Below are 12,942 nucleotides of genomic sequence, written 5' to 3' on the forward strand. Positions count from 1 at the left end.
TTTCTCACGCTCGCCATGATGTGACGACCACAAATAAACAGTGGTGTGTTTCTGACGCTCAACAAGATGTGATGCCCACCAATAAACAGGGGTGCGTTTCTCATGCTGACCATGATGTGACGCCCACCAATAAACAGTGGTGTGTTTCTGACACACACCAAGATGTGACGTCATGAACTGTGGAGTCGGCACCTGGAGTCGGAGTTGGAGTCAGAGTTGGTGGTTTCAATAAACTGATAAGTTGGAGTCAGATGATTTTTGTACTAACTCCACTGCCCTGGTAAGAATAAAGGCTCATACACACATCAGACTATAGTCTTTGGAAAATGAAAGATCACAGACCAATCTTACCACCCTTCATCTAGTATGAAAGCCATACTCTACACAGTCTATTCTATGGAGCTGAACTCCACATCAGAAAGAAATCTTTGCAAGATGCTGCACACACAGATGCTGTACAGACACAAAAGATCAGTATCTGCAAAAGATCTGTTCCTGCCAAAAATCCATTCCTGCAAATTGCAATGATAGTCTATGAGATCTGCAGATCATCATACACACATGATTTAACTGACATTCATCTGCAGATCAAGCAATCATCTGCAGATCTGAAAATCCATCCTGGTGGATCTGATCTGCAGATGAATGTCAGTTAAATCATGTGTGTATGATGATCTGCAGATCTCATAGACTATCATTGCAATTTGCAGGAATGGATTTTTGGCAGGAACAGATCTTTTGCAGATACTGATCTTTTGTGTCTGTACAGCATCTGTGTGTGCAGCATCTTGCAATGATTTTTTTCTGATGTGGAGTTCAGCTCCATAGAAAAGACTGTGTAGAGTTTGGCTCTCATACTACATGAAGGGTGGTAAGATTGGTCTGTGATCTTTCATTTTCAAAAGACTATGGTCTGATGTGTGTATGTGGCCTTAAGGCTCATACACACATCAGACTATAGTCTTTGGAAACTGAAAGATCACAGACCAATCTTACCACCCTTCATGTAGTATGAGAGCCATACCTACACAGTCTTTTCTATGGAGCTGAACTCCACATCAGAAAAAAATCTTTGCAAGATGCTGCACACACATATGCTGTACAGACACAAAAGATCAGTATCTGCAAAAGATCTGTTCCTGCCAAAACTCCATTCCTGCAAATTGCAATGATAGTCTATGAGATCTGCAGATCATCATACACACATGATTTAACTGACATTCATCTGCAGATCAAGCAATCATCCGCAGATCTGAAAATCCATCCTGGTGGATCTGATCTGCAGATGAATGTCAGTTAAATCATGTGTGTATGATGATCTGCAGATCTCATAGACTATCATTGCAATTTGCAGGAACGGATCTTTTGCAAGAACAGATCTTTTGCAGATCCTGATCTTTTGTGTCTGTACAGCATATGTGTGTCCAGCATCTTGCAAAGATTTTATCTGATGGGGAGTTCAGCTCCATAGAAAAGCCTGTGTAGAGTATGGCTCTCATACTACATGGAAGGGGGTAAACTTGGTCTGTGATCTTTCATTTTCAAAAGACTATGGTCTGATGTGTGTATGTGGCCTTAGACTAAGGAGTCAAAGTCAAGGAGTTGGAGCCATTTTGGGTACATGGAGTTGGTGGTTTCATAAACTGGAGTCGGATGATTTTCACATCGACTCCAAAGCCCTGTTTGTAATGCTGATAAATAGCAAGGTGTACAGCGTCCGGCACAACTCAGACTGGCCTTGGAGATGGAAATGACATTTTAATTTTCAGTAATGATGTCAATCTGTTATCTCTGCCATCTATACATTATTTATTGAGCGTCGGAGTGCCCTGGGTACTTATCAAAAGGATGCGGCGCGTACGATACGCCGGCGCTGCGATGAGCGGGAAATTAGGCCGGCTGCAGCTTTATTATTAAAGAAAGATTAAAACAGCTGTACATTATGCTGCGGCGCTCTCAGCAGCCCTCGCAAACAGACGCTCCCGGAAGACGAGCGGCACTTGACCATTTAAACCGCCACAACTTCCAGATTGAAGCAGCTGGGCAGATTCCCCCCTGGCACAAACCTGTTGACGCTGACCTTCTCAATTGCAGATCCTCAAATCGAGTTCTCATTAGCAGCTTTACATGCCGAGCCTAAGGGAGCTCTCAATATTCGGGGTGAATCTGCCTCTCCGCATCGCCACTCCACCTGGCCCGAGAGGAGCAGAGAGGGGGCACAGAGAAGCTCCTGATGAACTACAAGTCCCAGAATGCACTGAAAGCTTCCAGATGCCAAAGGATAGATTATGATAATAATTCTTGTGGTTACCCCAGGAACCCCTTGATCATCTAAAGCTGAATTCTCACCTTAACGACGCAGGAAGATGTATTTTCCTGCCGGGGGGGGGGGGGGGGCACACAACGGGCACGAAAGTGAGTTCAAATGATCATGGCACTTTGCACGGAGTCACTGGGGATCTTAAAGTGGACCCAAATTAAAAATACAAGATTTCAGAAATAAAATCTATTTTCTAAATTATAATAATAAATAGCAGCCTTTTTGTCAGCTGCATGAAGACAAATATAAAATATTTTACATTTATTGGAGGAACCCCTCCCCTCCTTTCATATTGCCGGGACAGAATCCGGCAGACTGGTGGAGTAGAAGGTGCCCGGCAAAGAAGGAATTGCTAATGGCTTCCACCTGTATAACCCTAGTAATGAAAAGAGAAGGGTGAAAAGCATGCACTGTAATGCTCATAGGCTTGATGGAGTGTTTATCTTTGTATGTGTCAGAGTGGTGCAACTAAATATTTTGAATTAAAAAAATGTTTGGTTTGGGTCCGCTTTAAAGATCTGATACACGGCGTTGTCCGCCTAATCGTACACTAGTACCCACGTCGTGAGATCGCGGAGACGATTGCTCGTCGCTTAAAAAATTGTCGGTCATCAGAAGAATCGTGGATAAAGATGGATACGAGCCATAAGAGAAAAAGAGAAACCAGGAGCCCAATGGTGTAGTATTGTTACGTTACGTTATATTGCTGCGTGTTGGTATGTAGCTCCGCCCTCCCAGTGCTGCACCTGAAAGGACTAAAGATGTCGCCACCTTTGTGATACATTTCAGAATGTAAAAAAAAAGCAATTTCATTTATGTTTTTTTTTCACTACAGTTCCTCTTTAAAGCACAACTGAACTGAGAGAGGGATATGGGGGCTGACCTCTATGATATTTGTTGCTGACCTCTATGGCTGCAGTAGTGGCTGGTAGTGATGTCATTGAGATGCAAATCATTTGGAGTTGATGCAGCATTATATACATTTTGTATGCAAATGTATGCACCTTGAAAATGAACCAATCAAATCCTGCTGAGGTAAAATTCGATGGGTCCATTTTCAAGCGGCATAAATTTGCATATAAAATTTGCATAATTCTGCACCAATTCAAAATTATTTGCATCTCATTGACCAACGTGAGTGTCTGGATCATACACCTGAAACAAGCATGCAGCTTATCCAGTTAGGGCCTGATTCCACTAGTGCCGAATCTGCAGAGTTTTGCCATAGGTCAGAGGGGCAGGGAAATGCCTACGATCTGGTGGAGTGGCGATTGCAGTCCAGATTGCACTGCTGTGGGAATAAGGATGGCATGTTGCAGATTTCTGCAGCATGCACCAGAATCGCTATAGCGGAGCATGGCATGGCTGCGGCCAATCGGAAACGGGCAGGCTCCTAGTGGAAACCAGCCCTTAGGCTTCAGTCAGAAACCCCTGAGCTGCATGCTTGCTCAGGGTCTATGGCTAAAAGTATTAGAGGCAGAGGATCCGCAGGACAGCCAGGCAACTGGTTAAGTTTAGAAGAAAAAATACTGAGAGTGTCCAAGCTAACCTGTCACATCAAAGACAATAGCCAAGCTAAGTGGTCACACTAAGAGGTTTTCCAAGCTAACCTATGACAGACTACATCGCCCAGCATGCTATGCGGAGCACGTGCGAGAGAGAGACACTGACGGAATATAAACAATGCAGCAGATGTGGTCCATGCAAGGAGACACTGGTGCATCCTGTACGGGCTGGAGACCAGAGGAGCAGCACCCTGTAGATAAGTAGTGAGGCTTAGGGCCGGTTCACACTTGCGGTTCCCTGCCAAACGGACCGGATGACCTGACCGGATCCGGACCGGATCCGGATCGGAACCGTACGGTTCTGATCCAGATCCGATCCGGATCCGGTCAGGTTGCATCAGGTGTTCATCAGGATGCGATCCGGATCCGTTTGGCAAAAGATAGTAGAAACCGAATAAAAATGTTGGGGTCTGGGAGGTCAGCAGAAGGTGGACCTGTGGAATCAGGCCCTCCGCTGTTTAGCACTCACCTCCACCTCCGACATACTGCCAACATCTCCAGCACGTTTAAAGTCACTGCTGCTCCACTCCAAAATGCTTGCCCATGTGTCCCCATCCAAAATCGCCGCTACAATACGCACAGGAAGTGGGGTAGAACATCCGGATTTTTAGCCAGTGTGTTGTGCGCTCTCCGGTTCTCATTGGTTTGTATTGGCCGGATGGTGCAGTCCGGCTCCGCTCCAGATACGGCTGCCGGAGGAGCCGGACCAAAAAATAGCGCATGTTGGGTCTTATGCCGGAGTCCGGATCCGGTCCGGACGCAAGTGAACGGACGCATAGGCTTTCATTGCTATGCCGTGCGTCCGTTCCGTCCGTTCTGCATGCGGTCCGGCTCCGGCACGGCGATTCCGGACGGCGACCGCTAATGTGAACCGGGCCTTACCCAGCCGGCGATGGAAAAACCAATGTAAACACACAAAAAGCAATTCTTCCTTTGCAAACAAAACCAGCCGAATTAAACCCAAAACCCATCTACGAGAGGAGGGCAGATATTACCACTTCCCACTTTATCCACAGAACACGTAAGAGAAATCGTGATGAAGATACGTCCCTCAATTCTTCAGAAGTCGGGTGCTCTCCCTCTCTGGTCAGCAGTGAGATGTCTGGTGGAAATTTTAGGCACATTAGATGATTCAGCTTCCTGATCTATGGCCCTCCACCAACTATCAGAAATAGCCAGATGCAGGACTGACACATACAGAGAAGTGATATAATCTTCTTCTGCTGTGCTGCAAAAATCTCATCATCTCATCTGTACACTGCAAAAACCACACAAAGGGAAGGGTACCAACACCTCCAGAGAAGTCACAGTAGAATCCACCTGAACTCAGGACATTTAATGCAAGCACTGCGATCTACATCTTCCTTGACTAGCTGGGTCCACACATTCTGTTTGCATGCATGCAGAGCCAGATCATTCAAATGCCATTTTAGGCAGATGCCTAGGACTCCCAGAGGTCCAAGGGCCTGACTTGAGTTGCTATCTATGCAGAAAAGCATCTCTGAGGTAGTCAACCAACTTGGTCAAACTCAGTCCTTTTTTCTGAAGAGCTTAAATAGCCAATGAACAGTGAGAGAAAGCTTGAGATAAGGTTTCACTGCATGAAATGTCAAAGGGTCATTAATTCTGCTCTGTTTTACAGCTTAAAAGACAGAGTGTGGATTCTAAACTGCAACTGTGACAGTATCAAGCAGTGTTATAAATAAAGCTATAACTGAAAATAAAAATATGTAATTGGCACTAGGAGATCTATTAGTGGCTGGATAGTGTAATGGTTAAGGGCTCTGCCTCTGACATGGGAGACCAGGGTTCAAATCTCCGCTCTGCCTGTTCAGTAAGCCAGCACCTATTCAGCAGGAGACCTTAGGCAAGTCTCCCTAACACTGCTACTGCCTAGAGAGCTCGTCCCAGTGGCTGCAGCTTTGGCGCTTTGAGTCCGCCAGGAGAAAAGTGCTATATAAATGTTTGTCTTTTATTATTTCCACTTTTATAAATAACTCCTATATTACAGAAGGGTGATGGGCACTGGGGAGCCCAGTACTCCCTCTTCTATAAACACCCCATAATGCTTTACGATGAAGTGAGAGCATCCACACTGAAGTAAAGTTTAAACAGCTCAATGAGATAAACAATTGTATCTATCCTCCTAATTGTATTTATCCTCCTACTCAAAAAAAAAACTCAATCTTTTTTTTTTTTTTTTTTTAGATATCTCATGGTTTTATTTTATGTTTCAACATTTACAAAGTAGATTTAATGTGTTATTGTCTCTGCTCAATGGCGGTCTATAAAGTGACCCAGAGCTAAAATACATGAACTATTGACCTTTTGTATCTATCCCCTGCAGCAAGAATTTGTTCTCCGTAGGAAAAAAGTTTTATGGCTGTAATTTCTTATCAGTGAGGGTTACTACTGTATAATCCAACAAGGGTCCTGACAAAAGAGAAACCGTCACTTGTCTGGCTCAAGGTTAACTTTTTCAGGCAGAAAAAGAAGAAAAGGAACACAGCCTCCTTATTTGTATGTTTGGTGCTGTGAATGTTTATCTCATCATGTCACCTTGGGTACACTTTAACAAGTCCTGGAGGGCATCAGCAAGGCAAATATGAGCATGCGGAGGGCAGTGCCAGTGTGGAGCTATAATGTGAGCCCATCTTTACGTGGAAAAGTTAAAGATTTCTTGTCGGCAGCATCTGGTCAGTGTCACCCTCCCGAGCTAAATTGTTTTCAGATTTTTTTTAAATTCCTGCAACACAAAACTACTATACGCACAAAACGCTATTCATACGGTGGCGTTGCCAAGCCCATGCCAAGGCGCTACGCTCTGCCAGCCTGAGACATACAGCTCCAGCTGTTGTTATATGAGCTGCGGCCCATAAAGAGGTGCTTGTCAGGGGTTAACCGTCTCTGTTATGATCCAGCTGGCGCGGGCTACGCAAATCAGCAACGCGTTTCAGTCCATCGATGGGGCATCAGCCAAACATACAACAACGAAAATAAAAAAAAACACGATTTCACAAACAAACATCTTGAATCACGTTGAGAGCCCCCAACGCACCAAACTCCTTGACCTACAAGATGGAAAGTTTTGCCTTTGCCAATGCAACACGTATTGGCCATGGCTTGTTTCCAACAGGGGTTACCGTGGCAACCCGCCTCTAATCCTTTACTGGCAACGACCAATTATGCTCTTGTCTGCCTCTCGGCACCCACACCCATGCATGACAAAGTGGCACTCACCCTCTTGTTCCGTCCTTGTCATTTCCTCCAGTTTCTTCTGTTTCAGGCTGTCCACCACGTCTGCCAAGCTGCCTTTGCGTCTCTCTGGCGTTCCGAAATTAACACTGTTCATCAGATCGCGGGCTCCTTCGTCAGGCTTGTGTGGTGAGGTAGACGTGGTTCGGAAGGAATAGAGGGAGCGCAGTTTATTGCTGTCCGAGTCCTGCAATTCAAATGTTTTCCAATGAATACGCAGGAAAATAAGACAAGCACTTTGTAGTAAACACTAGAAAAACAAATCATCTTGAACTGTCGTCAGACGTCAGACTATCGCCCATGCGACACTATGAGGCCCAACTCTAGCGAGCTGTACCAATAAGGTAGGAGGTGCACAAAGGATAAAATATATGTGTATTAAAAACAACTTGTAATTACACTTACCTCCCAAAAAAGGAGTGACTTTTTAAAATAATATTTTTCTTGGATCAAGCAACGCTCATGGTCTTCTCTGGAGGTAAAAGTGTGCTTACACTCCTTATTATACCATAAAGCATATAGCTTGGTATTCTTTGGGCACCTCCTAGCCTTCTCGTATTCTTTTTGATTATGAGAGTATTTTTATATAATACAAGCTGCCCTACACTTCATTCTATGGGTCATTTTCTGGACTGTGACTTATACATGTGAAACTCCAAAAATTAGAATATTGTACAAAAGTCCATTTATTTCAGTAATTTAATTTACAAGGTAAAACTAATATATGAAATTGACGCATTACATGCAAAGCGACATATTTCAAGCCTTTATTTGTTATAATGTTGAATGATTATGGCTGACAGCTTATGAGAACCCCAAATTCTAAATCTCAGACCATTAGAATATTCTGAAAATGTTCAATATTCTCGGCTCAAAATGTCAGACTCTAATCAGCTAATAAATCCAAAACACCTGCAAAGGGTTCCTATTTCATACATTAGCTTCACCTTTTAAGCTGAATTACTGAAATAACGGACACGATATTGAAATGTTTCAAGTTTCACCAGTATTCTGCCTACTAAATTGGGGATGGGTACCCGGTTTCCCCCTTTCCAGGACTCTGGTGGTGACATTTTTACTGGTAAAGTGGAATCTGTGAGTACACAATCTCTATGTGCTCTTTAAGTCACTCGATGATTTGATTACAACACTCAAAGGTCTGCCTCTTTTTGATTATTGTCTGTTTGTTCTTTCTCTTTTTTTCCTATGTATTTTTTTTTTTGATGAAACAATAACAATTATTCCACATGTTCTACATAATTTTGTTTTGTAGTTTTGGGTAGTATAAATTCTGTTCTCCATCTCAGAGAATTTACCACATTTCCTTGTCTGATAGGTAGAAGGTAAGGACTAGGGATGATCAATGAGATGCAAATTTTTCCAAAATTATGCACATTTTTATGCAAATGCATGCAGTTTGAAAACGGACCAATCAATTTAAACCCAGGTTTAAATTGATAGGTCCATTTTCAAGTTCCATATATTTGCGTACAAAAATCGCATACATTTGCATCAATTCAGAATAATTAGCATATCTGCGATCATCCCTAGTAAGGACCCTTTTACACTGTGTAAATTGCTTGGCAATCAAATCCCACCGCGTGGTAGCGTTGCGGAGCGATCCTACCGAAGGCACACAGTACAATGAAAGTATGCCTCAGTGGCATTAGTTTGGCCTTAAAGGTGGCCATACATGACAATTGAATCAATCGATTTCTTTTTTAATAAAAATGATCAATTGTATAAGAAATTAAGAAACTTTCTTCGATCAAGGAAAAAATATCGATTTTTCAATTTTTTAATGACAAAAATGTCATCAGATGTGTTGGAAAAATCATATAGAAAAATCTTAAAACCGAACATTTTATTCAATTGTTTACTTGATATCTTGGGGAAAAAAAATCAATCATAACTGCATAGTATATTGGTTTGATTTTTCGGATTATTTAATCAAGCAGAAAAATCAGATTTCTCTGGTTGAAAAAAAAAAAAAAAAAAACTAAAAAATGTACGGTGTATGGCCACCTTAAGATGATTGGCACAATTTTAAGCTGCAAGTAATTTGCATACAAAACCAGACCCAGGAGGCTAAAGACCCTTTTGCGGAAGAGTTTGGCGATTCCAGGCAATTAAAAAAAAATCGCTAGCGATTTCGGAATTGCTGATGTACTGCTTTTTTGGACACAAATCCAGAGCGATCGCCATTTGGTCATCATTGGCCTGAATACAATCGCTCCGGATCAATCTGAGGAATTGCTGCAGTGCTGATTTTTTTTGCAATCGGCTGCGATCACAACGCTGCTGTGTGCTCACTCTCATAGCTTTTCAGTAGTGAAGCACGTTTAGGAATTGCCGGGTTTCCTAGAAAGCATGAATCGCTTCTGAAACCGCTGTAGTGGGCCCCTAGCCTTAGTGTCCCATTGACCACCTCTGGCCGTGTCCTGCAGTTTTCCACCTTGGACTAATTTCAACGACGTCTGATGATGCCTGGCTTCCAGGGGAATAAAAAAGATCATTTGAATATTTGGCAGTGATGCATTATGGGAGACCGTGCTTGCTCACCTAAAGCTTAATTATTGAAAAATAGCTTCAAATTAGGAAGGTAAAATTATATTTAGCATCACTTTTTTTTTTGTAAGGAGGCTGTTTGGGTCTCTTACACATCCCTAGTGGTTGTGGGTCACCATGAGCTATCTGGGTATTCCCGTGACTGATATCAAACAGAAACAAGTGGACATGATCGAAAATTTTGACTGGAGTGACAGCAATGAAGCAGAACGGACCAAATGAACAGCGGCTACTTGTGTACAATTCTGAATAAAAAAAATCAAAGAGCATTAAAAGTTTCACTGTGATCTAAGGAATGATACTGCCTGATTACAAATTTACTGGAGAGTATTGATCTCCTTGCAGAATAAAGCAAACATTGTGCAGATAGTTGTACATACCCAACAAGAAAGATAGAGAGAGAGAGAGAGACAGAGTGAAGTAGAAAGAGAGAGGGAGGAGAGAGAGAGAGAGGGAGGGAGAGGGAGAAGTAGGAAGAGAGAGAGGGGGGGGGGGGGGAAGAGAAAGAGAGATAAAGACAGGGAAAGAGGGTGACAGACACAGAGAGAGAGAGAGAGAGAGAGAGAGAGAGAGAGAGATGGTAAGAGACCGAGAGAGATTGAGATTGAAAGACTAGCTCTTCATAGCTAACCGATCTCATTTCATTAGTCATTTAGCTAGCTCATGATTCTAATGAAAAAACAGAGGATGAGCACATAAAAGAAGAATATTTTTCAGATGGAGCGATTCCTGATCTCTAAAGTGACCAGAGCACCAGAAATAGGTGTAGGTAGGGAGAGGTTAGTGGCACAAGCATAGGAATAAGAAAGGGGGAGGTTAGTGTTAGGTGTATGTGGCAGGGAGGTTAGTGTTAGGCATAGGTAGGGAGAGATTAGTGTTCAGCATATTTAGGGGGAAGTTAGTGATAAGCATAGGAAGTGGGGAGGTTAGTGTTAGGCATAGATGGGGGCGGTAAGTGTTAGTGTAGGTAGAGGGATGTTAGTGTTAGGCATAGGAAGGGGGAGGTTAGTGTTAGGCATAGGTAGGGGGAGGTTTGTGTTAGGTGTAGGTAGAGGAGGTTAGTGTTAGGCAAGGCATAGATAGAGTGAGGTAAGTGTTAGGCGCAATTGCAGGGAAGGCTAGTGTGAGAACAGGACAATAGCAGAATATCAGTAACACTATCAATATTCTACTATACATAGCAGAAGCCAGTAGAATCTTGGTAATATGACTGATATTCTACTATCGACAAGATCTTTTATAGGTATAGATACATTACAGGAGACCTTTAGAGGTCTTGTAGAGTCCATGCCTCATTGAGTCAGAGCTGTATTGGTGGCACAATGAGGGGAATTAAACAATATAAGCCATTTGTTTTACGGTTTTGGCTGATCCCCATACACAACCTAAACTAAACCGAAAGGCTGCAATCTTTCCTGGACAGCAGAAGCCATTTACTATTTATTTTGCCTGTTGGTGGTGTTGTCCTAGACTGAGCTACTAGCAGAAGGTGGGTCCAACTGGCTTCCAACAGGAACACATCACTACACTTAAAAAAAAACAAAAAAAACCCGATCCCCTTCTTGTACCGCCGCCGCCAGCACGAAACCGGCGCCAACAGCGTTAACAAGCGTCAGAGAGGAGCAGCAGCAGCATTTCGGGGCTCTGGCAAGCCCGGAGCTCCATCCACCCCTTTCTCCCTCTATTTTGCAGTGGCAAGTGCTTCATGAGGGCCCCAGAGAGGTTTGGAGTGTTTGATGTAAAGCGCTATGCAAATCAGCCAACTTTGATCACTTGCATACACTATCAATTAAGAAGGCAGAGGGAAAAAAAGATCAAATTAAAAGCGTCTTCTGCTGCTAATAGTCGTCTCTCTCCAAGACATCCGCCATTACATTAAAAATGATAATGAGCTTTTGTGTAGCCGCGGTACGAAGCGCGGCCCTTCTCCCTTATTAATGCTTTTATCCCAAATATATAAATGTTTGAAGAATGGCGGCGGATCGCAAGGAGCAGCGCGCTGTTTACTTTTGTGCCAGCGACGCCTGTGTAAAGCGGGCCGGCCGTCCCGGGAATTATGAAGGGGACGAGGCCCGGAGTGGCACGTCAGGAATTCGCGGAAGAAGAAATAAGCTAATAATCTAATCCTACGAACAAATTACATCTGATAAATCAAAGTGAAACACGTTCTTCTTCCCCCTACGTTGTCCTCCATCGTTTTCAGCAGATACGAAAATGAAACATCCTCACCGGGATTCGGTCAGTGACTCCCCGAAGAAATTCTGCCCGATAGCAAAAATCAGATTACTATCGCAAAAAAAAAAAAATCCCGCCAAGGAAATTGTGAGAGAATGATATTCAAAACCAATGGAGATTCTTTCGAAACCACTCCCCACTAGAGCCAGTACCCAATCTTGTTGTTGGATGTGTGGCCAGCTTTAGATCATTCCCACAATCTAAATGGAATTATAATTTGAAAAATTCTAAATGGTGATCAGGGTGATCGAATTGGCCAGTAAAAATCGATGCGTGTCTGACTAACTCAACTCCTCTTGGGGACCACAGGTTTACACCCCCCTAGTGACCAGGGGATGTTTTACAATTCAGCACACAGCAGCTTTAACAGTTCATTGCTCGGCTATGCAACTTAGCAACCAAATTAATTTTACCTCCTTTTCTTCCCACCAACAGAGCTTTCTGTTGGTGGGATCTGATTGCTGCTACAATTTTTTTTTAATTAATTTAAAAGGTTTTGTTTTTTTAAATAAAAATAACCTTTTTTCTTTTCCCCCTTCCATTCCTCCCACTGAGATCCCAACACATCAATCACCTCTCATTGGCATCAGCCTATGAGATGGATTAGATTGCCTGCCACGCCTGAGAACTGCTAAGTGACGGAGCTATCCCCTGTACAGCGCTGAGCTAGATCGCAATGCTCGCTGTACAAATCAAAATACCATTTGTTTTTCCTAACAGCCTGCCAGCTGTGATCGTGGCTGGCAGGCTGATCGCGGAGCCCCGCTCTGTTTGTTTACGGGCATTTGTGCTCCTGCGAGCTCCCGTCAAAGCTCGTGCATCGCGAGATGACACACCGATGAGTGACTGAGGAAAAAGGAAGCCACTCTGCAGCCGCCATCCTGCGTTAGACGTTTGCAGAGTGATTAAACAAAAAACAGCAAACATTAGTTCAGTGCAGAGTGAGACTTAGAAAGAAAAATTATACTGTAATCTGGATGGTTTGGAATAGAGTTGGAA

The 12,942-nt window shown here is 43.3% G+C and overlaps 1 protein-coding gene across 17 annotated transcripts in view; it reads right to left on the reverse strand.

Annotated features, from left to right (window-relative positions):
- Positions 1 to 12,942, reverse strand: part of SOX6 (SRY-box transcription factor 6) — a 605,164-nt gene that overhangs the window by 310,019 nt on the left and 282,203 nt on the right. For all 17 annotated transcript variants that reach the window (XM_068260626.1, XM_068260625.1, XM_068260627.1 and 14 more), the window contains one exon: positions 7,126 to 7,327. In XM_068260626.1, the coding sequence (XP_068116727.1) occupies positions 7,126 to 7,327 (202 nt within the window). The remainder of the gene's footprint in view (positions 1 to 7,125; positions 7,328 to 12,942) is intronic.

This window comes from Hyperolius riggenbachi, chromosome 11, assembly GCF_040937935.1.
Source record: "Hyperolius riggenbachi isolate aHypRig1 chromosome 11, aHypRig1.pri, whole genome shotgun sequence".
Classification (NCBI taxonomy): Eukaryota; Metazoa; Chordata; class Amphibia; order Anura; family Hyperoliidae; genus Hyperolius; species Hyperolius riggenbachi.